At 39.9% G+C, this 25,323-nt stretch overlaps 1 protein-coding gene across 1 annotated transcript in view; it reads left to right on the top strand.

The window, feature by feature from the left end:
- LOC108926259 (copine-7-like) overlaps nucleotides 1-22,528 on the top strand; it is a 28,676-nt gene extending 6,148 nt beyond the window's left edge. Inside the window, exons 3-17 of the mRNA XM_018738847.2 lie at nucleotides 1,814-1,996; nucleotides 3,045-3,119; nucleotides 6,789-6,863; nucleotides 10,218-10,301; nucleotides 10,411-10,500; nucleotides 11,606-11,704; nucleotides 11,860-11,946; nucleotides 12,372-12,431; nucleotides 13,112-13,245; nucleotides 16,660-16,714; nucleotides 18,343-18,394; nucleotides 18,703-18,836; nucleotides 21,056-21,292; nucleotides 21,955-22,127; nucleotides 22,443-22,528. Of these exons, the coding sequence (XP_018594363.1) occupies nucleotides 1,814-1,996; nucleotides 3,045-3,119; nucleotides 6,789-6,863; nucleotides 10,218-10,301; nucleotides 10,411-10,500; nucleotides 11,606-11,704; nucleotides 11,860-11,946; nucleotides 12,372-12,431; nucleotides 13,112-13,245; nucleotides 16,660-16,714; nucleotides 18,343-18,394; nucleotides 18,703-18,836; nucleotides 21,056-21,292; nucleotides 21,955-22,092 (1,503 nt within the window). The 3' untranslated portion in view covers nucleotides 22,093-22,127; nucleotides 22,443-22,528. The remainder of the gene's footprint in view (nucleotides 1-1,813; nucleotides 1,997-3,044; nucleotides 3,120-6,788; nucleotides 6,864-10,217; nucleotides 10,302-10,410; nucleotides 10,501-11,605; nucleotides 11,705-11,859; nucleotides 11,947-12,371; nucleotides 12,432-13,111; nucleotides 13,246-16,659; nucleotides 16,715-18,342; nucleotides 18,395-18,702; nucleotides 18,837-21,055; nucleotides 21,293-21,954; nucleotides 22,128-22,442) is intronic.
- Nucleotides 22,529-25,323: the final 2,795 nt, after the last annotated feature.

Raw genomic sequence — 25,323 nt, 5'->3', positions numbered from 1 at the left:
TCCCCGGAAAGAAAATATTTAGAGGTTAAGGAACACAATTCCACACGTTGTGTGAAACAAGCAGAATGAAACGTATCCAGTGCAATATTCTAAAATGTAGATCGAATCAAATATGTGGAAATGTTGCGTGGAACTTCACTGCTCCTTTAGCGTCACTCTCTGCATCAGAGCTCCACTCATTCTACATTTTCAGGAAACTTTTGTAGAAATTTCCCAGCTTTACAATGCTAAAAAGAAACTCACACACACACACACACACACACACATTTTCAGAACCGCTTGTCCCATACGGGGTCACGGGGAACCGGAGCCTACCCGGTAACACAGGGCGTAAGGCCAGAAGGGGAGGGGACACACCCAGGACGGGACGCCAGTCCGTCGCAAGGCACCCCAAGCAGGACTCGAACCCCAGACCCACGGAGAGCAGGACTGTGGTCCAACCCACTGCGCCACCGCACTCCCCCCTAAAAAGAAACTCTTTCTAGCATATTACCGTAGTGTCTCTTTCCAGGAGCCTGTTTTCTCCCCGTCTACAATGGTGGACCTTTAAAGATCATGTCTCCAAGCGTTCTCGTTGCTCAAGTGTCTTTGCCGCACCAATAAACTGAGCTCTGTTTACAAAGTTGTCCCAGCAGATGGCAGTTGAAGAAGGATAATTAAGCAGAGTTACTGCAGTCTGTTGCTTCTTTCATCAAATTATTTGCCCTGGGTGAATACAGTAAATGAAATCTTCCTTTGAATTTTGGTATGTGAAATAATCAAGTTACGAGAGATCCAACAAGTAAGTAGTCACCTGTACGCTTCCAAACGTACTGCCTCTTTTTTCTGTTTTCTCCTTTGGTCTTTTTCCGAAAGGTAAAAAGTACAAAGTGCCTCTGTGCACATGAGAGCCTTTTTACAAGTGAATACATTTTCCATATATTTCTAACTGTCCACTTCTTTCTCATATTTTGGTTTGAACGAAAGTCTCACACACGATCAGATGTGTTTTTCTCGAGCTGTGAGGCACATGGTACCGTAGAGGAGTGCTGGTGCCAACTGGACGTGCAGAGCATCTCTGATTGGTGTCAGCGTTCATCCGGCACGGCACTTAATCCAAAACACTTGGTAGCTGGCCATGCGATTCTTCTTTTCAGCACGATAGATTGATTGGTAATTATCTCTCCCAAACATTCCTTGGTTCAAACTTCTTTAAGCCCAAAAACACTCTTGTGCAAAAATGCTGGAAAAATTTAATCCAAGAATGGGATGTGAAAGTCCTCTGCAAGCCACAGTATATTTGATCGACAGACACTTATTGAACAGAAGCAATTTAGTGAAATGTATTTATGCTAAAGTTAGAATATAAATGACCTGACATACCTAACTCAAAGATCTCAGGATGTCTGAGTTGGATGTTCAGGTCAGGCATTTAGGGGTGCAGAGAAAATGATGTACTTCAGTTCATAATTCATTCTACTTTCAGTATAACTGTATATTACTGAAAAAATGTCAGATTTTTTTTCCTTCTGGGATGGAATCGTTTTTGATTACAAGTCTTTTGGTTCTGTAAACCAGTTTTTTCAGTTTTATTTGAAGCATATGATTTATAGTTAGTAAGGACTGACTGTGCCAATGAACAACTGTATTATGACAATAATGAAAAAATTGAGTCCAATAATCCCTGCAGCTGCAGTTCCCATAAAAGGTTGCATCATTTCAGTCTTTTATCAGTTTCTTTTGACATATGCAGATTTTTTTAAAACCAAATTCTGACAAGATGGATATTTCCTCAACCTTTTCTGCTGCATCTCTTTTTTCCCCTCCGAGCCAGCTGGACAGGACCGAGGTGATCAAGAGCAACCTAAACCCTGTGTTTGCCAAGGTCTTCACTCTAGATTACTTCTTCGAGGAGGCCCAGAAACTGCGCTTTGAGGTGTATGACATTCATGGCACGCACAGCATTGGCACCCGTGACGACGACTTCCTCGGAGGCATGGAGTGTACCCTGGGCCAGGTGGGAAGGGGCTTTTGTATTGCGTTAGTGCTCTGTGGGATTGATCTGTATGGGAATTAATCCCATGCATACCTGGGCTGACAGTGAAATCTGCATTCCTCTTGCTAATGCTCTGTATCTTTACAGCCTCCCTGCCATTACATTGCATTTGCTTTCACTTGCTGGACATGAACCCTACCCTGTGGTTTAGCAAACAGGTTTTATATTCAGATCATTAAATGATTTTCGAATTTTTTAACTTTTTTAGTTAATTGTGTGTTTGTTGGGTTATCTGCGTTTGTCACTGAATAACTAACTGAAGTCTTTTTTAATTCCCTCCCATTTAGCAAGATTGCAGAATGAGATGTATGGTAAAAGCTATTTAGGGGTTTCTATTATCAAGAACAAACACTGAGGGATTAGCATTCTATGGAATGAAATGTGAGGGGGGGTGGAAATGAATTAAGATGCTAAAGATGTCATGAGGACTCTGCATTGGAATGTTAAATTATGTTTATGATTATGATGAGACAGAAGAAACTGTCCTTTATTGCTTACTGCTTTTTACTTTGGCGAATAGAATATGTCCTTTCCCCTTGAGAATAATAAAAAGGTAGCACAGTAAATAACTCAGCATGCTAACCATTTGTTTTCCATACAATTTCTGTTTGTTCTTTTTGACGGAAAAAAAAAATGACTCATTGCAGCTTCTAGGCTGCGTTGCTAGGGATGCTCTCAGACTGTTTTAATGTGCACCTGCAGTATCTGTCATGTGTGGGCCTTAATCGTAGAAGAACACATTTTCGGTAAAAATAACTTGAATATACAGTATGCATCCATTAACATCTTATCATTTTGAGGGTTGTAATAATCAAACACATTTATTAGTGTCCTTTATTTACATCATTATTACTTTTAATACTAACAACACAGTTACCATTTGTTAAAATTTTTTACATGTGTTTTATAGAAGCATGAATTACGTGAATATTACATTTTGTGAATGCCGTTTTTGTGTCCTTAAGACTTGGTCCAGAATCTTTCTTTAAACTTATTTCCTGGTGCCTAGATTGTGGCCCAAAAGAAGATGGTGAAGCCTTTGTTCCTGAAATATGGGAAGTATGCTGGGAAATCCGCCATAACGGTACGTTCAGCTTCACACTTCCTATGGAACTGCAATTTTACCAGTCCACCGTGTCAATAAAACAAGCAAGCTGTTTCCTGTGGTCTTCCACAGGGTCCTGTGGAAAGCTACTTGAGTCATCTTACCATGGTGAAGTGCTGGCCAGAGAGGATGGCCACCTTCCTCCATCGGTTTAATAATTCACTCCCACTAAACTGACACACACACACACACACACACACACACACACACACACACATACACACACACACACACACACACACACACACACACACACACACACACACACATGCAAAATCTTCTTGGGATCATAACTAAGTGTCATTTTCTCACTCTCTGTCATGGGCCTCAGACACACAAACAGTTATTATGCATTACAATGATGTTAATAATGACAGTTTGCCTGGTTGATGCTGTGTACCACTTGACCACTTGTGAAAGCACTTTAAAGCAACATATGCAAAACAGGCACAGTGTTTGCTTCTAATAATGCCAAAAAGAGACAGCGTGTATATTTTACACAGAATTGTTCACTAATATGTGGCTATAAAGCTTACACTCTTTACAAATGGTACAGAATTTATTCTCTAGGTTGGATTACCTTGACACTCCCGCTTGTTGCAGTTTTATGTAGTGCTATATTGCTTCTTGCCAGTTTCATTTTCACAGTTCGCAGCAGGTCGAGATCTACAGAAGTTCAGAAGCTGATTCACATGAGGCAGCGAAAGCTCTTTCGCCTCTTTGAAATGAGTGTCTTCACGCTGAGCAGCAGTTGACCTTGTGTCCCATGGCAAGTGGCCTTAATGGGTACAATGTGCTGAAACAGGGTGAACTTGGGAGATCAGGAATGTGCAATTGTCCTGACACAGAGCAGCTTTGCCGCTTTCCAGTTTGAATTCGTATGGAAGTGGTCTGAGATTTGCCAGATAATACAGATGCACATGTAAATAAGACACTGACAGAGTAAAGATTGTCAGTTGTTTCTGGATAGCTGTCCAGGGAAATAGTCCTGCAACAGATGTCCTGCTTTCTACTTTTCTATTTGAATTTTTTTTCCCACTATATCATCAATTTTGATTTTTTGCCCAAGTAGGTACAGTATACTGCTTGGACTGTGTTTTCAGCCTGACCACAGCACTTGGTCATCTTACTTCTACTATGTGCAGGCTTTGTTTTATGTTTGTATTGGTTTGGTGTCGATTTATTTTTTAAATTTTTTTCAAGTTTTACCAGTAGAGGCCATGCTTTCACTCTTGTCCTTTAGAGACATTAATCTCCCCTTACACTAAATGGTTTTTGACCTTGTTCTCTATGTGTGTTTAAGATACCTTTGAAAACCTACTAAAACCTTCACCCTGAAGTTATAGATAATTCTTTCTATTCGGTTCAAATTTAGATATGTTAGAAATGCTCAGCAAGTTGTAATTCACAGTGCCTTTTTAAAATAATGGATGAAGACTGTAGTGATTTTAATAAAACAAATGACTCGATTGCTTTTTCTTTAAAGTACAAATTCCCAGTATGATTTGGCAAACAAAACAAACTTGCAAAACAAGTAATGTAGTTACCTTAAATAATTAGTGTTGAATAGTTAGTTCTAATACTAGAAACCTCTGTTTTGTGTGAAATTCATTCAGGACACATTGATTACAGTAAAAATCTGGAAATGTTTTCTCTTAGGAGAAGGCACAAAAAACTATTCTGTTTTCTCCAAAATTATTAACATCCCTGTGAAACTAAAACTAGAACATTAGACATCCTTTCATTACATGTCCTTTGTTCTTGACTAATATTGAACTTTGATAACAATGCAACCAAGCATAATCCAGCAGCGGTAGAGTGGTTATTTATTCCATTGTGATAAAGTGCCAAACTAGTACATAATAAATTATGGCCTACAGACATTTTACCTACAAAAGTTGGGCTGAAAAGAATGTCAAACACTTTATCAATCAAAACACTGTGGCATTTCAAACAGAAATTTACTATTAGATCTGGTTTGGAAAGGTGTTAAGAGACACCTGGGTATCCTGAACAGTTTATTATTATTGTCATATTGCTCTCAACCCAGATCTCCCTCCTGCAGAAGTGATGCCTAAAGCGATATTGGATATTTCATTTTTATTTGCACATCAGTCACTGGTGAGCTTTAGCCATTTAAGACATAATGTCAACCTACCAAATCCACAGTTCTATGAATATCTACAATTATGTCATTTTATTGGTTATAGACAGAATAAACAAAAACAGAGAAATAGCTCATTACACCAGACAACTCCAGGGACACGATTTCTGCATTATATATCCTTTTATTAAGTGCTGGTATTGGCTCTTTTGATGCACTGAAGGACACTTGGGAACAGGACTTTGACGTGTCTTTTAGCGACCACGGCTGGTCATCTGTATGTTCTAAAGTCTTCCCTGTGTGCACCTCTCTCAATATTCAGGAGCAAACTTCAAGTTCATTCACAGAATCTATCTTACTCCAGAGAGCCTTCATAGGATGTTCCCAGGAACATCTCAGCTGGGTTTTAAATGCAAAGCCTCTCCAGGTACTTTGACACATACAGTATATTCTGGGAATGTGATAAGGTACAAGTTTACCGGACTGGGCTTCGCACAACAATCCGAGAGACCTTTAACAAAAATGTTGATTTCTCCCCAACTGTTCTCTTGTTAAATCACAGCCCGACCTCGTTTGCTCATGATGTTGTGGTACGTAGACTATCCACTCTAAGATACTTGGCAAAAAAATGTATTTTTTTGCTGTTGCCTACACCAGAAATTCCCTCAGCAATGCCCCCCCGTAAAAAAAAAAAAAAAAAAAAAAAAAAATTGACATTGGATTCTCACGACAGCACCAATGAATTCTGGAATATCTGGACACCCTTCTGGAAGTTCTTGCTTCTGGAGTGTGTGAAGTATTGATGTATCAGCATAAGAATTAATTAAAAAGGAACAAAAATTTAAAAATAAGAACACTTAACTGGAAATCTGAGTGAAAAGACTTTGTGCCTCTTAACTGCAGCACTGGAATAACAAATAGATTTTTATTTTATAAATCACTATGTAGAAGCACCAAATCAACATGACTTGCAGGCAGTACCACTGTGTGCATGCTGCTGTCAATATTTATTTAGTACACTACATACAGGCATGTCCCCCCAGTATTCCAGCAAGCCTGTATAATCCCACCAACACGACTGCTAATATTTCTTTCATCCTTGGTACCTTAAAAGTTGTTATGATCCGGGAAGCCTGCCCTTTCTAAAAAAACAAAGCAAAGTCTTAAAAAGCATAGTCTTAATGCATTCCTGATGTGTGAAAACAAAATAATAACCAGAGCAGAAATAAACATTAATAATGTCAGAGCAGCAAAAAATATATATACTGTATATACGGTATATATATATAGTTTTTTTAAGTGTAACCAGTTGGGAAAGCTAGCTGAAATCATCTTTATGAGAGTATTCGTCATTCTTGTCTTTCTCATCTTCCTTGTTCCACTGAGATAGATTTTGACGAGGGAATTAATTTTCTTCATTTATTTATTCAACTAATTTCCAAGAACTAAAATCTGAATCATTGTTTTCCCCTCTAGGACAGAGGTTAATGTGTTGTTTATTAATAACATAGTGAATTAAGTTCTGGCTGACCTTTGTTTTCTAGGTGAATGCAGAGGAAATTTCGGGGAACAATGGCTATGTGGAGCTTTCATTCTGTGCCAAGAAATTGGATGATAAGGTATTTTTTCCCCTTTTTGGCATGATCAATAGTTTTGGAAATGTACACAGACAAGTGTGAATTTGTTGAAGCACTTTGCTGTGTTACTTCTGAAATTACGTTCAGTGAAAAATATTTAGAGCATGTTGATAACAGAGAGTAAAACAAGGGTAAATGTAACTCTAAGCAAGAATTAATGATGCACAAACAATATGCCTGTCAACTCGCGTTGCAAATGTAATCAAAGCATGACATAATATGCAAATCAAAAAACTGATATCTAATAGCTCATGGCAGTCATTTTTTAGAATTCATTTTTTTCCAAGATTGCTTTATGCAGAGTTCATGCAGAAGCTGGCTTCAAAATCATCACGAAAAATTGAGTTTATTGCAGTTGACTTAATAACCAAGATGGTATGCTTTACAATTTGAGCTCCTGTTATTTATTAATGACTTAAAAAATGCTCGAGTGTAACATCACCACCTTTTATAACATGCTACAATCTTGACAGTCTCACAGCAGCACCCATTTAAGCTTTTAAATTTTACTGTTGTTGTACTACATGTACAAAAGGAATATGTTCCATAATGCCAGACTGCCCCTGTGGTTTAATGGTATGAATAATCACTTAAATGCTATAACCATCTTTATGCACATAGAGATGTACTTTTTAAATTGCTAAAAATAGATATAATTCCTTTATGCCAGCTTGATCTAAACTATGAAGTTTTTTTCAAATCTAACAGGTTATTGTTGATATTCCGTGTATAATAATATCAGCGCTTTGGCAACTGAGTCTCATAGATGTATGACATGAGTTCACACCGCTGAATGTTCTACAGCTGGTGCTGTTTGCTAAAATTTCTTGTTATAAAAGCAAAGGCCGTGATCAGAAGTATCGCTTCCCACCCGAGGATACAGAGCTCTTGACACAGAGGCTTCCCCCCAGAGGGAAAGCATTCCCCAGGTGGACTGACTGTATTCGGTGGGACAGGACGCAGGTGTCTTATCCCACACAGTACGCCGACCACTGGCCTGAAGCGCCTCCAGTGGCTCCCCCCTGCCCACGCGCCTCTCCGCTTTGTACGAATGCCAGTCCTCCACTGTCTTTCAGCCTCTCTCCCCGCACCCCCCCTTCATCCTCCTGCCTTGCTTCTGACTTAACCCTGCCCACCATGACACAACTGCGATTTGTGATATCTGATCTATATAACTCTGCCAATACCCCCTAGTTCTTTCTTTCATTTAACACTTAATAATGCACGTATATAAAGTTGTTAGTCTCCAGAAAGTAGGATTTAGTGTGGCATAGGCCACTTTATCTTTTGTGAGATGCCAGTGGCTCAGAGTTGAAATATAGAAATCAATAAATGAGTGTTTTGCCTCCAAATGAAGATGGAAAAAGCAGCAATAATGCAGCGGTTAACAGTGGTTAGAGTGTGAGGCCTTGCAATGAAATCAATACGCTCAGGGGCACTTTGCCACTGGAAGATATTGCGATTTGTGTGGAGAAATCATTTTTACAGTTGCCCAATATCAGTTACTGCCCTAAAAATTAAACTTGTGGAAACTTCTAGTTTCCATAACCCTTATCAACAGAGGTGATCTTGTGACTTTGTGAACTGGCAATAAATACATTCATAAACAGCAGTAACTCACAAGAAATACATCTCTAATGCATTTCTACAACTACAATGACATCTGAAGATATAATGGGCAGCGCGGTGGCAGAGCGAGTAGCTCTACTCTCTCACAGCACCTGGGTGGTGCGAGAGGACGTGGGTTCGTGGGCTCAGTCTATGGGGAGTTTGCATGTTCTCCCTGTGTCTGTGTGGGTTTCCTCCAGGTGCTCTGGTTTCCTCCCATAGTCCAAACACATGCTGCTCAGATTCCCCCATAGTGTGTGAGTGACACAGAGAGAGTGTGTTCCGCTGATGTATGGATGAGTAACCCAGCATAAGGAGTGTATCTAGCAGTATAAGTCACCTTGGTGAATGAGGTGTGTGGGCTGCTAACACTACATAGAGTTCGTTGGAAGTTGCTTTGGACAAAAGCGTCTGCTAAATAAATAAATGTAAATTACATCTGTATAATATTTACTTCTTAGGCAACAGAACAGTGGTAAATTCAAACGTGTGAAGATACAATCGTAATCGTAAAACCTGGCATACCATTTGAGCCCAGGATTCATCTGACATCTCCTGGGCAGCAAGCAGAACAAAGAATTTAGATGTGCTGCTTTGCACAGTCAACGTTTTGTTTTTGAAATAATTTCTTTTCGTATTTCAATGTGACACTGGAGAACATTTCATCCACTGAAGACCATTTCACCTTGTACATGACATGGTACATTTGGCCCAATGTGTCCTGTTCCACTTCTGGTGAAACACTAGCTGGTCTCTTCCAATGCACTACGGTACCAAAAATTATGTGAAAATTATGTGTGTGCAGTAATGTACACTGAAGTCAATATGGTCACAGTTACTGGATTGAAAAGAGGGTAATTGAGCACATCAAATATGGCAAAAGACATACAATATTTTAAGAGCATTATTACCATTAATAATTAAGAAGATCTTGAGGCAGATTACTTTGTACATTTCACTCTATACATGCTCTTTTTGTATATAATGACTTTGAACATCCAGCCAGTCGATCCACACCCTCTATTCGTTGCCTGGAGTGCCATGCAGTTCGTCCTCAGGGGTCCTTAACTCTGATCACGCACTTAGCAGATGTGTTTGATTTAGATGCGAGCTCTACCAAACACACACGCACACACACACACAGAAAGCCAAGGACAACTTTAATGGGAGAAGGGTGACCACTTGGATGATGTTTCATTTATCAGTACGCTCCTAGTTGTACAACGTTCAACAAAAATCCCCGACAGGGTATTTTTCCATTTATGAGTTTTGATCCTGATTAATATGTTTCTCAGATGACCTTCCTTGCTTTAATTAAACTATTTTCTTCAAATTGACCCATCTGTTCCAGGGGTATGACTTTCATTGTTTCAAATGAAATTATATGGCATAAACCATCTTAGAAGATAAATTTTTATGGCATAGACCATTTTATATGGCATAGACCATTTCGGAAGCTAAAATTTTCAGAACTGTAGGTAAAAGGCATTGCTTTTGTGCTCAGTTTCTTTCATCTGTAACATGTGGGTTTGTTCTCTAGTCTGCAGTAAAGACACATTCCTTAACCTTGTCCAGAAAGAAAATCAGCAAGGTGTGATAGTGCAGATTTAATGCAGCGTGAAGACGTAATGCAGACCGCTGCAGTGACCACATTCAAGCCGCCCGCCTTGGTTTTAGCCACTTGTTTCAGCTTAATGAAATGTTCCAATGTTCATATAATTTTTCCAGGATCTCTTCAGTAAATCGGACCCCTTTTTGGAAATATACAGGATCAATGATGATGGGACAGAGCAGCTGGTCCACAGAACAGAGGTGAGTGAACCGCACATCATTTTACATAAGAGAAGAAGCTCACTGTTTTATAGTATAGGTGCTTTGGGTGAAACAAACCTGTACCAGACGTGTTTGTTGCTGCTGGCAGGTGATCAAGAACAACCTGAACCCTGTGTGGGAGTCTTTTAAAGTGTCTCTGAGCTCTCTCTGCAGCTGTGATGAGGACAGGAAGCTTAAGGTAGGTTCTTCTCTCTTCCAAAAGCACATGTGAACCTGGGTTCTGGTTCTCGTGGAATGTTGACCTTGTACTGTTTACATTTATTCATTTTTCTAATGCCTTTCTCCAAAGCAATTTACAATGTTGAGTCACTTAGCATTATTTACTGCATTATAGGTCTGGGTAATTTTTACTGCATCAGTTCAGAGTGAGTAACTTGATTAAGGGTACTACAGCAGGAGGTGTTCTTCACACCTGGGTCCTTTGAGTCCAAAGGTGGTGTAAAGGCAGCAGCTCCCACCACTACAGCACTTGCTGCCCTGGCTGCTAGTCTGCTAATGATCTGTTCAATTCTGAGGTCGTGGCTGTTTAGTGAAGATCACAGGATTAAATTCGTCTTCATGACACAGGCAGACAATGCAGAAGAGCTGCCGTTCAAAAATCTGAGAAAAAAAAATCACAAACAAAACTGCGGAAGAAATCTGTTGCATTTGCTTTGTCTCACTTTCACAGCATTTCTCCATTTCACCTTCTCAGGTTTGGGTTATGCACACCAAGGAGCACAAGCAGTGCCATTAGGCCCTGCAGGCGGTGTAGGCACTTTACACCTATGAAGGAGGAAAAAATGTAAGAAATAGAAAAAATAACAAAAAAATAAAGAAAAATTTGTGAGACAAAAATGCAATGCAACTTAAATATAAAAATAACATTTTTGAAAACATAATTCCAGAAGTTGTAGGTATTTCTAAAGAAAGTTCCTTTGGCTTCTCCATGGACCTTGTGGTTTGAGCATTAGAATAGAAAATGCTTCATGTCAATTGATGTAATTCAATTGGCCTTTCCCTGTCTTTTTGCACTTTTTGATGCATTTCGGCCCTTTCAACACCAAAATCCAGCTCTGAGTACAAGTTAATGTCTCTGACTATGATACTGGATTTTCTGAAACTGCTGAGACAACAGGATGTTCTGGAGATGAAAATCAGTTTTCTTTTTTCCACCTTGGTTTTTATGCATTAATTTCAACAGTTCAACAAAACAGTGGCCAAGGGCAAGAGAAAGAACATACAGATATGAAGTAATTTGGCCAGTGAGCTAATGTACAAACTGTTCTCTTTGTTTTCTACAGTGTCTGGTCTGGGATTACGATTCCAGTGGTAAACATGACTTCATTGGAGAGTTCTACCCCACCTTCAGAGAAATGCAGAAAATAGCAGGAGGAAACAAAGTTAGTGTGGAAGATGTCTGATATCATCCCAGTAATGGGTCTCAATGTAATTTTGAGAACTTGTCTCTGTCATTATTTCTTTGCTGATGATTCTGATTGCTGGTTGATGAAAGGGTGCTTTCACATTTGCGTATCTGGCTGTTGCTTTTGTCCAGGTCTCGTGGGATTGTATAAATCCTAAGTACAAACTGAAGAAGAGGAACTACAAAAACTCAGGTGTGGTCATCCTAAGTGATCTCAAGGTGAGTCCATGATGTTGTCACATAGAGTATATGAGAAGTGTGGCATTCCCGCATGATAGTGCCATGTGATGAGGATGGTCTTTCTAAGGGAATGTGACAGAAATGTGTACGTGAGAGTTCCTCCTGTTTTAGCCTTCTGGCTTGACATGCTGTCAGAGACCTTACAGGTGCCTCTTTCCATTTCTCCTGCCCAAAGCAAAATGCTTCAGTAAAATAAATGACCCTATGGACATTCAAGTGGTAGACTCATTTCAATGTTAGTGCATGACGTAGGCTAATTTAGAAAATGATGCAGAACTCAGTACATATTTGTAGCATCAAACTGTCTGTCACAAAATCAATAGTGTGTGCAATGTATGGTACACGGTCCATTTATTTTATCACCAGCTCTGATACTCTGCTTTTCTCACTTCTTTTTCCTTCAGCTCCACAGAGTTTATTCTTTCCTGGACTACATCATGGGAGGATGCCAGATACACTTCACAGTGAGTTGTGCACCCATGATGTTCTAGTGTGTCCTCCTCTCCTTTTTGCACTGTACTGAACTGCATATTCCCAGAATTTTGGAATCTGTTAATGCACTAGTGTCCAGAGATGAGCTAAATGAGGAAGATCCCAATTGCACAAACAGATGACAATTTACAGACAATCACCCTCAGTGTCAGTGTTTTCAAGAGGCAACACTTCCTGAACTTTAGTTTTTTATGTAAGAGCTCAGTGGTTTCCAGTGTTCTAACGTTGACGCTTTAAGCTGCTTAACAACGTGAATAATTGATCTACCGCTTCGGCAACTGCTCCTGATCAATCTGCATTTATTGTGAATTGCCCCTTAGTCGGTGCCCTTGGAACGGACATCCCTGAGCTGAATGTCTGAGATAAGCAGTGATAAAACTACCTGTAATGACTAGGCTGTAATTGTTTGACAGGCTCTTGGGAACCGTCCTGGAGCTAAGGCCATAAATCTCTTCTGAACAACAGCCAGTCACCTTGTATTTTGCAAAACACTTCAAGACAGTCCTGGTTGTAGAACAGAAAGTTGGCAATAAGTAGATGTGATGGACTGCTTTGTTAGACCGATGGGCCTGGACTGACTGCCAAGTGTGAAGCCCCCCCCACGGACGTGAAATGGTGGTTACTCTGTCTTTCTGGTTTCCTGTTGTTTCAGGTGGCCATTGACTTCACCGCTTCCAATGGAGACCCACGAAACAGCTGCTCCCTGCACTATATCAACCCATACCAGCCCAACGAGTACTTGAAGGCCCTCATTGCAGTGGTAGAGATCTGCCAGGACTATGACAGGTAATTAGCAATCCATCACTCTTGCTGCTTATGACAACCAGCTCTTTTTCAGTAGGAATCGTGTTTTTGTGCATAATTGAGAATAATTTAAGTGGACTGCGTATGTCATTCATGCCTTCTTTTGTAGAGCAGTGCTCCCCTTTTGCTTTCCACCCTTTTCAGAATGATACACATGTAGTAGCTCAGCTGCGTGTTGAATACGGTGTGAAAAACAAATCGATGAAATGAGCCTCATCAGAAAACAAAAATGTACAGTAGAAAAACAAGTAGTTTCAAGTTTCAAGTTATTATGCAAGTCATATAAGCTTCTAGTTTTTTTTACATAATCTGCATAATGTAACTTTTTATATTACCCTACTGTAGGTGTTGTTTTTTAGTTATATGTCAAATGTGTAAGAGCATACACAAATTTTGCATTTTTAAAAGAAAACAGGACAACATCCATAACTGTAGCTATGCTGTGAGAGCTGTTCGGTTTCAAACTTAAGTTTGTTTTCTCAGGATCCAGCCCTTGTTTAAATATATTGTCAGTTGTTGTGGTATAAAATTCTAAAAAACATAAAACGATTAAACAATCTGCTATCTTAGACCCCACTCTGCCATAAATAGTCCGGAATAATGAAGATGGACTATATTATCACAGGTGGCCCTCTAGTAAATATATCAGTCTCTCTCACTCAAAATTCATGAAACATTAATTACACAACTGTATAATAATATCAGCTGTTCTGTGGGATTACACTGATCCAAAGGGCAGCTCAGTCTCCCTCTTACAAAAATATATTTTAATATGTAGTCAGGACAATCTGAGATGGAATCCTTATTAAAGCATTCGAGACTAGAGGGTTATGAATCTGTAAGTGGAAGAGTAATAGACTGTATAATTAGTACATACAGCTGTGAAAGTATCAAAGTGTGGCCAGAATGAAGGTTAAATTAGTTTGCAGACCTCCAAAGGAAATGATATCTGCTTTCGAATGCATTCATCTTCACAAGCCAAGCTCAGCAGAAGTATTAAATATTATTGGGCTGAGCAACATTAGTCCGCCTCTCAATCTGTCTCCGGTAATTTATGGAAATCCATTTTTATCCTGTGCAGCACCAACCTCAGTGCTATATGTGTGTTTCCTGTGTACTGTTGTGAATTTCTGCAGATATCTGTGAGTTAGAATTAACACTGAACACAAGATGTTTCTGTTGTTTAGGTGTTTAGATGATCTAATATATGTGTGATTTAAGTTGTGTTTTTTTTTTTTTTTTTTTTTTTGCGCTGCTTTTCTCCCTTCTGGTACCGAAAATATTTCTCATTAGGGGGAAATATTGCATTCTTTGACTGAACAAGTCAAGCTACAGAGGACATTCAAAGATGTCAAATACTGCTTGGTTTTATAAAATGTGTTTTGTAGTTACAGTGATGCAGTGGTAAGCACTGGTGCCTCTGCTGTGGTTGTAGGTTCAGATTTGGACCATTGTGTCTGAAGTTTTCAACTCAAAGACAAATGTTGAGGAAAGCAGCGGTAAAGCACTTCCATATCCTCATAAAATGTATCTACCACCATGAAATTTATGCAAGCAATCACCGTGAGACAAATGCTACTTGATGAAACCTACCCTACCTACCTATGTCTCTCAGTATAGTACTTAGCTTCTTCAGATCTGATAATTATTGTCTGAACTTTAAATATATACAGCTTGGATTTCTGTGTAAAGGGCCATATGTGATAGGAAAACAGATTTATATGCTCATGGATTGGAAGTGCTTTGGTATTAGGCAAACTGACAGTCTGTTTATTTAAAACATTTTCAAAAAATTATTCATACCATGGTGTGTACAGGATGAACACTAGTTTTAAGTATGGTGTATTTTAATTATGTGTGAAATTCATTTTGATTGGAAAACACCATAGGAGATACTGTTCCATTACTGAAGTCGATGGCTTTGGAGATGAAGAGATTGCGTTCATGTCAATACCTGTCTTTCCGAAGGGGCCTTTAGCCACCCTCCTCACAACGATGTCTTTGTCCGTTATGTGTTCTCTTACCTTTTTAATGCTATTTTTCTTTTTATAGTGTAATCTGCTGCTGCAGGAGATGTGTTAGCTGCCGCTTTGCATTGCGCTTAATGTGGTTTAAGGCCTCCATGGGCCCCCTGCCTCGGCTCCCAGGGCTCCTGAAAAGCACCCCCTGCAGGGGTCATTAGAAGCCGGATTAGCTGCTCTCAGCTCCTTGGCAGATGTCTTGCTGTGAGGCAAATGGGGAGGCTGATTTCACTGTTTTCTTGCAGAAATGGTTGCTCCTTTCAAAGCTATCAACATTTTTATGAGAGCATTTTGAATCTAAAAATGTGTGTTTTCTTTATCACTGATGTACACCAGATTATAAAACATTTGTGTAATTTTTGGGTTTATATGCCTTTAACCGTTTATTGGGGTGCTTGACTCTTAGAATGAAATAAAACATGATACTGAGACCTATAAGTATATTTTATTCTCCTTATGCCACATTTCATTGATATTTTATTCCCCTTATGCCACATTTAATCGGTTACAATAAAGAAAACCCATAAAGGTACATAGGAGTAGGTTAGTACAATAAAATGTGACCTTTGAATATGACCTTTTAGTACTTTTAGTGATAGTCAACCGGCAAAATTTAAGAGCAAGGAGGTTTCTTTGTGGACTCCACATGTTCAGACTATAATTATGCATAGCCCTTACAGGCTTTGCAGTTATATTATGAGCGTTTATGATTACTGATGTCCTCCCACCAAACTGAACAAGGACTACACGGCAAATTGGACATGTCACAATCTGCTAAGATGAAGGTGTGGTTAAATGGACCTTGTTTTAGATGACCAGCACAATGATGAATAGGCTTCTTTACCTTGGGAGAGAAGCATATTATATGAAAAACAGAGTAATTTACCTGGGCCTTTCAGTTTTAAAATATTATTTTATTAGCACACCTTTGATCAATATGTGATGGCTTTGTCTAGTTGAAACTTGCTAAATTAAATTCAAAGGAGAATGTACACAATATGATATTGCTTTTTACACTGAGTTAACAAAATGATGTAGGAAGTGACATGAGTAATTGCAAAGCTTTTTTCACCTCAGAAAAGAGTTTATTATAAGATTATGCAATACTAGTTATATCTTGTTATCAGATCTCAGGACTCCAAGGAAAAAATCCAATATAATTCAAATCAACAAAATTAGATTGAACTGAGGTGAAAAATGTAAATCATTACATGTGTGTTTTGGCTTTTAAAATATATTAGTCACAAAGGGGCGCTCCAGTAACAAATGTGTATAAAAAGCACTTACATTGTCCACTGAATCCTAACGGAAAAATAAACAAAATGAATTACTCGAAAGGGTGCATTTTGGCAGATATTTCTGTACTTTCTTTCAGTGACAAAAAATTCTCTGCCCTGGGCTTCGGTGCTAGAATTCCCCCGAATTATGAGGTAAGAAAATGTGTGACTTCTTTCACAGGATTTTGCACAGGCTGTTGGAGATTTCTTTTACAAATGACACCACCAGGGCCTCAGGGACACATAGGACGCTAAATAAATGGTTTCCACCATGCTCTTTCAATAAACAAGTGCTTCTATCTTAAGCAACTTAAGCTCCACAATGTGTGTACATGAGAGTCTATATAGGTGTCCAGTTCCTGGATAATTTTTCAGTCTGTCAGCTTTCACGTTGTGTCCAGTTTTTTATTTTACATTTGCTGCTGCTTTTTCTGGAAAAGTTCCAACCACTCCAGAGATGGATTTAAAGTAGTCATCTCGGTATGCTGATCGAAAGTTGCCAGGGGATTTTCTTTGCAAGCAATGTGTTTGTCTAAGATTGAACCTTGAGAAGACAGAACATACTGTATACCCAGGGGTGGCTGTAAAGTTGATAGACAGGCCCTGCAAAGCTCCATTTGAGGGGGAGGGAAAAGCTTGTGCTTTTTATTTTTGATGATAAATTATGTTCTTAGCATTATGTTATGACTGTTTATTCTACTGAATTATATCATATTTTCTAGGGCTTAAAGGTTGCCAGTTGGGGTCCTTGGACATGCTATGCCGTAGTACCTTTATTATTCCAGAGAAACACACACACACACACACACACACACACACACACACACACACACACACACAGGCTGAAGCTGCTTGTCCCAGGCGGGGTCGCGGCGAACCGGAGCCTAACCCGGCAACACAGGGCACAGGGCTGGAGGGGGAGGGGACACACCCAGGACGGGATGCCAGTCCATCACAAGGCACTCCAGGTGGGTCTCGAACCCCAGACCCACCAGAGAGCAGGACCCGGTCAAACCCACTGCGCCGCCACGCCCCCCTCCAGAGACATATCCTGCTGCAATTATGTACACGCTGTATATTGTTCTGCATTAAAACACACACACACACATTTTCAGAACCGCTTGTCCCATACGGGGTCACGGGGAACCGGAGCCTACCCGGCAACACAGGGCGTAAGGCCGGAGGGGGAAGGGGACACACCCAGGACGGGACGCCAGTCCGCCGCAAGGCACCCCAAGCGGGACTTGAACCCCAGACCCACTGGAGAGCAGGACTGCGGTCCAACCCACTGCGCCACCGCACCCCCCTCCAGAGACATATCCTGCTGCAATTATGTACACGCTGTATATTGTTCTGCATTAAAACATTAACTAAGAAATATAACTTATGTATTCACAGAAATGATTTTTGTAGAAATGTTTCATTAAAGGGGAGGGGCGCGGTGGTGCGGTGGCGCAGTGGGTTGGACCGCAGTCTTGCTCTCTGGTGGGTCTGGGGTTCAAGTCCCACTTGGGGTACCTTGCGGCGGACTGGTGTCCTGTCCTGGGTGTGTCCCCTCCCCCTCCGGCCTTACGCCCTGTGTTGCCGGATAGGCTCCAGTTCCCCGTGACCCCATATTGGACGAGCGGTTCAGAAAATGTGTGTGTGTGTGTTTCATTAAAGGGTGATATTGCTGGTTGGAAAGCTCTCTATTATTTTTTTATATATTCCTCCATATAGATCAGTGCTACATTTTTGGTATAAAAACTATTACGGTGACAATTTTGTTTTCTTACATTCAGGTCTCTCATGACTTCGCCATCAATTTTAACCCAGACAACGATGAATGTGAAGGTAAGATTAAGTGAATCTGCTGTTTCACTGAAACTGCTCTGTATTTCAATATCTCCCTTCTTTTGTGCTAGGTTCAACGTAATGGTCCAGTTTCACTTGAGGAGTGAGGCTTGAGTGTGTCTTTCTACATTTTTAGAGCCAAAATTTAGCCTTGAGGCCTAAAAGCCCCTTTTAATCGCTAACTCTCAACCATTGGCTTAAAGCTCTTAGGCCTAAATCTCCCACTGTGGTTCAGTCTCTTTCAGACCTGTTCTCATCACATTTCCGCCCTAAAGGAACTAAGCAATGTCTTTGTTCTCCTTGAGAAGGAATCCAGGGTGTTGTGGAAGCCTACCAGAACTGCCTGCCCAAGATCCAGTTGTATGGCCCCACCAACGTGGCTCCCATCATAAACCGACTGGCCAATCAGGCAGCACGTGAGGAGACTACCAAAGATGCCTCAGTAAGCATCCCTGCGAAAGCCTCAAAAGCTGTATCACCACCAATTTCACAAAGGTAATAGAGTGGTGATATGACATATATCCTACACACAGATCCTACGGAGGACAGCAAAGGAGAGACAGCAACCAATGAACAGATATGCTCATCCCCTGTTATTCAGTCTCCCCATATCTGATTTTTCACTTATTCAGTCTGCAGTTATGAATACCCCTTATCATTAACCAGTCTAGGTGTTTATGTGTCTGTTTTCTGACATCTGGTCTGGGCCGTCAACATTCGGGCAAGCGGCTGTGTAAGAGAGACCATGACGGATTGCATTGTGGGAATTGTGCCTCTACACTCTCAGCCGTAGTCTGGCATTCAATGGTCTCCCTTATATACACTCCTGTGTATTTCCATTCTGAAAGAAATCTTTCCTTTTCCCGTTTCAGCCATAGGGGACACTGAAAGAAACACACTCAGACACACAAAGACTTTTCACAACATCGGCTGATGGGAGAGTCCCAGAAACTGGGTGTTTCCTCGATCAGTCTTTATTGCCTGCTTTTATTTGTCAAGCTCATACATAACTCATTACAGGGCGTTACAACAGGTGTGTTCAATGTTTTCCCGCCTTTTTACCTGATAACTTTCTAGTCCTTTGTTCTTAAAACGGGGTGCGATGGCGCAGTGGGTTGGACCACAGTCCTGCTCTCCCGTGGGTCTGGGGTTCGAGTCCCGCTTGGGGTGCCTTGCGACGGACTGGCGTCCCGTCCTGGGTGTGTCCCCTCCCCCTCTGGCCTTGCGCCCTGTGTTGCCGGGTAGGCTCCGGTTCCCCGTGACCCCGTAAGGGATGAGCGGTTCTGAAAATGTGTGTGTGTGTGTGTGTGTGTGTGTGTGTGTGTGTGTGTGTGTTCTTAAAACTCCTCAACCTTAACCTGAACTATCCAACCCCCATCATCCAACCAACCAACGTCTGCAACCGCTTGTCCCCAGCGGGGTCGCAGCGAGCCGGAGCCTTACCCAGTAACACAGGGCACAAGGCCGAGGGGGGAGGGGAGGGGACACATCCAGGATGGGACACCAGTCTGTCGCAAGGCACCCTATGCAAGGCTCGAACCCAACACCCACCACACAGTGGCCACTGGTCAAACCTGCTTCACCGCCCCACTCCCATCCCCACCCCCATACCTTAAACTGACTTTGCTACATTCCACAGCACAGAACACAGCCTTAAACCCAGTACAAAAATATTACCAGTTACCATACGTAACAATTTCTATAACTACTAAATTTTAACACCACACCATCATCTGTTTTGCACCATTGTGTTTTTATTTTGTAATTATTTTTTTCAAATGTGACATATAGCCTTCCTCTTCCTCAACTCATTCCACACACAATATCATAAGTTTACTTTATCAAATAATTTTTTTTAAGTTTATAATAGTATTTATATAAGGTCTTTTAATCATTATTCATTCTATTTTAATTTGTTACACAACTATTTCTTTATTATATTATGCATCAATCAGGGTTTCATTTTGGGGTTAACTTTGGTTGATCTTGAATAATGGAATAAGTCATTTCATTACCTGGTCTTCCAATATTTACAATGGTTTCAAGAACAATTAGAAATGAATTACAGGGCTAAGTGCACCTTAGATTTCTTTTAAGCTCTTAGTGCTTAATACAGATAAATAACTGTAGATACCCTAAGTAAAACTGCAGTTAATGTCTACAATCACAGGTGACTTGTGACTTGAAACTCCTCTAACGTTTGTATTGCTGTTAATCCAGCTGTTCAGCCTCAGAGCAAGTTTTAAGAGCTTGTGAGTGACCTTCACTTTATTTCTACCTTGGAGCAAATGCCATGTTTTATTGTATTCTCAGCATCACAGACTGATTGAGTGTATGAGATAATATTGAGAAAATATCAGTTTAACCTAATTCAGAGTGAGAGCCAGAAATGAAAGCGAGGCACATCCAGCGCTTGGGTCAGTGACCTTATGGTATCTGTTCATACCTCAAAGTCAATCTGTGAACATTGATTTCTTGACATACAACTCTTAGTGTGGGTAGATGATTTGAATTACAAATTCTGCTTGACACTAACCCACTTACTCTTATATTCATGACGGCAGCTTCTTTAAAAATATATTTCTACACATTGTACCACATTGTTTTATAAGGACAACTGCACTCAGTGGGTCAGAGAGTAAGTGGCACATCTCTCCTCAGCGATATCACATCCTGCTGATCCTCACGGATGGGGTTGTCACAGACATGGCAGACACGCGCGAGGCCATTGTGCGCGCATCGTACCAGCCGCTGTCCATCATCATTGTGGGCGTGGGCAATGCCGACTTCACGGACATGCAGATCCTGGACGGGGACGATGGGATCTTGCGGTCCCCCAAGGGAGAGCCCGTGTTGAGAGACATCGTGCAGTTTGTGCCCTTCAGGGACTTCAAAACGGTCAGTAGCAACCCACCTACCCCCACTTACTCATGCAAACTCTGGCTTGCTGTAGCACTGATAGTCTCTCAATGTTTATTTGATTTAAATGAGGCTGCTCTCTTTTTGTTTGGATGAATGGGTACATTTTCATCCGGAACCACACACTACAGGAGAGTGGGACCAAAGGTCTTCATTGGCTTTGTAATTGTGATGTTGACTGCTGCTGATGTGACAAATCTGACCCCAGAACTCCTTCAGAAAACAGCATTACCCTCAAGTGGGGCCACACCGAAGCAGGTGGGACGGTTGTTGTGGAGGCTGAATTGGCAGGAGTTATTCAGTGCTGCAGATGAGTAAGACTTTCAGGGCTGCATGGCAGCTCACTGCATTCCACTCAAGGGTCTCAATTCCGTTTGCGAGACAAAGTTACGAATTCATTTTATTGATTGTGATGGAGGGAAAGGCAAGTGATTTTCTAACATCTTGTGTTTTCTTTTGTGCTTTCAATTCATTCTTTCCATTTGGTTATAGGCTTTTCAGAAAAGCCCTCACAAAGACAGTGGTTTTGTCAGCACCAGTGACAGTCATAGCTATTGATGCACTTAAAGGAATTTAAAGGAAGGCACATGCATGAGTATCCATGAGGAGGTTTTGCAATGCTTGTCTCCTTTGTGTTGCAGGCCTCCCCTGCGGCCCTGGCTAAGTGTGTCCTTGCAGAGGTGCCCAAGCAGGTGGTGGAATTCTACAGTCACAAGGCTTTTGCGCCCAAGTGCCCTATTCTGGATTCACCCAACTCCACTGCCAACACCCCTGAATAATGAAGGGACAAACAAGCCTTGGCTATTTTCGATGGGTGAGTGATAGAACTGATGGTGTGGAGGAATATTTTTTCAAAAATGAAACAGTCTGGGTTTCTAAACATGTTATCATATAATTATTAATAATATTGCATGTTTATATAAAATAAATTCAAATTTTTTGCAACAGATGGTTCAGTGTGTCAGCTTTATAGGTGCACGATGTATGAGGTTGGGGGCTTTTCCCTTGCGGGTCAGAGCTGTGTTCTGTGCCTCCCCACCTACTATCTCCCCATCGGTCTGTGCTGTCCAGGTTGGCAGACTACTCAGCTCTCTTCTTACGGCAACTGTTTTTTTTCATTCTTCTACAGTTTCCCCCTTTTCCTTACATCTACCACTTGCCTTGTTTGAAGAATCGAACAGTGGAAATGATGGGATATGGAAGCTGAGATGGAGGCATCAGGCACATAAAAATATGTGAAAGTTTATGAAAACAAATGGCATATTTATTTTTAGAGAAATACAAGGAATTAGTTATTTTGATAAGTAGTAGGAGAAGTTATCTAACAGTTTCTCATTTAAACACTTATAATTACCCTTTATTTCTATGTTTAAGGTCATAAAAACTGTATTGGCTCCTCAACTTACAAACAGTTTACCGTCTGTAAATCTAAAGTCATTTTAACACTAAGTCACAGTCAATTTAGATTTTTTTACTATTTAATACAGCACCCCCTAGTTATTATGAGGTTTTTTTTTAAAAAAAAACCTCAGATAAAGCTGTAAGAAATTAAAAATACTCTGTAACACTTCCTCCCATTAATCTATATTCATAAGTTGCTTGTCTAATGCAGGATTTTTTTGGTCCAGAGCCTATCCCAGAAGCACAAAGCACGAAGCAGAACAGACCCTGTGCAGGACACGAGTCATTCGCAGTGTAGCACTTTTATTATTTTTATTAACTTCTAATGACATTGAAATTAAACTTGCTTTAAATTACTAAAAATACATCATCTTCATAGCTGCCTATTCAATCCCAGTTGCTGACTGATTCATCACATAAGCATGTCTAATGTTTGTCGGCCTCTGGCCACTTTCAGCTCTCTTCGTTACCCAAAAGATCAATAAAGGCCTAAAGATACATCTAGTGACAAATGACTGCCACTGCAGTTATTCCTGTATTGTTGTTCTTGTCACCGTGAGTAAAAATATTGAATGCTGTCATTGGAAATGTCACAAATGCGGATTAACTGCAGCATTCAAATTATACACGGAATTTAGTTAGCAAGCTAATAAGTTCAGGTTTCCCTTGTATAATGAAGGATCATTCTACCAGAATTCCAAGTTACAAGTAAATGTAATTTGCACTCGAAAATCTGCATAACAAGCTGCTGAGTCTCATGAGAAACACCTTATAACAACAGAAATTTCAATTCAAAATGCACACCTTCATGAACTTGAGCCTCCCGCAGGGTGAACAGAATCCCAGTGTGCTGTGGCCTGCACATGTCAGTTGTCAGACAGTGTATCAAGAGATGAGCATCTCTGAGACCTTTAAACGTGTAAGTAAATGAGCGTATGATTGCCATGGTGTCCCGGGTGCCAGCGTGACCCCTCCTCGTGCATTACGCAGAGGGAGAGTGTATTTATTAGTAATGGCTGGATTCTGTTGTTCTTCAATGATTGTAATTTGCTGTTTTTTTAATTTTGTTGTTTCAATCTTTTGCTTTGTACTGTTTTTTTGAAATGCTGGTATTTATTGTAAATTCCTTTAAAATTGTTATTCATGTTACTTTAAATGTTACCCACATTCTTCTTAACTGTAAAGAGTTTCGAGAAGTTGAATTTAATGTACTACTTATAATATTAATAATGCTAGGAAGAAAATGGGAGAGCACACAGAGCTAATCAAAACTGGTTCTTAATTTTTATGACACGGCTGTAGTTTGACGGAATGCCTTCATCAGCATGTATAGTTCAGAGATCCTGTGACGGTTAATGACATCATACTACTTGGATCAACACCAAAAGTAAAACACCAAATGGTGGTAATGTGGAATAATAGAAGTTACATGAAGATGTTGCACCATGTGAAAAATATCAGTGAAAAAAATGATAATAAACAGAATTTATCAACAGTGAAAAAGTAATTCAAAGAGTAATACAAAATAATTACTAAAATGTGTACATTTTCATACATATCTCTATGCAGAGATCTAAATGTATAAATATAAATATAAATATTTTCACATGCTTAAATAAATAAATAAATAAATAAATACTCCACTTTATGTTCTCATGGGTGAACCTATTATGGTTCAGGAAAACATCTATTTTTTTCCATTTAAATTGATGAAATTAGTTTTTTTTAATGAGAATTCACTTCAACAGCAGATTTTCAGGAACAAATTATGCTCATAATGCAAGGGAAGTCTGTACTGACTTCATTAATATGACCCACAGCAGACAAAACAATTTGAAGCATTGTGATTTCTTTTTCCATTTTACTTATTATGTGTTTAGTCAGAACTATGTTTGAAGTTACTACTGATAATTCATTTCACTGGACCTAGATGGAACTGTTTCATTTTGTATAATGACAGACATATGATGACCATAAACCAGCCGCATTTTGCTGCATGGATTGGAAAGTATGAAAGTATTATTATTATTTTATTATTATTATTATTATTCTTATTCTTATTATTATTATTATTATTGTTATTACACATTTAAACAGCTACTGAAATTCCAGTGTCTGAGTGCTGGAAATTCCAATTTAGAGGCTGTATATTGCTTGTGTTCAGTGTAGAGACCTGGCACACATGCTGGCAAAGCCTAAATGACATCTTGGAATTTTCATCACTTTTTCCTAGTGACCTTTGAAGGAAAAAACTAATTCAAAATGTTTCTCTCTTTGGAGTGATAAACTACTGTTGATCATCACACCCCGAAGTTCGAAATGGTAAAGCTTATCTATTGGCTGTGTGTTTCTAGCTTTGTTGGTGCTTATCTTCTCTCTCAAAAAGGTTGTGTCTCTCTTTTTTATTCCATGGTATTTCTCCCTCGGTTTTGTATTTCACTGCAGAAAAGCAAACAACTCTCCATGACTGGTTTTATGAAGCTCTGCAACCTTTTTAAAATATAGTTTACATTTTAAAAGAGTGGAAATTATGCATCCGTTCATAATTCAAATTTAAGCACTATTGACACGGCACGTACAAATAAGATGTGATTGATTATATATCAAGA

The sequence above is a fragment of the Scleropages formosus genome, chromosome 7 (genome assembly GCF_900964775.1).
Source record: "Scleropages formosus chromosome 7, fSclFor1.1, whole genome shotgun sequence".
NCBI lineage: Eukaryota > Metazoa > Chordata > Actinopteri > Osteoglossiformes > Osteoglossidae > Scleropages > Scleropages formosus.
This window is presented reverse-complemented; position numbering and strand designations above follow the sequence as displayed.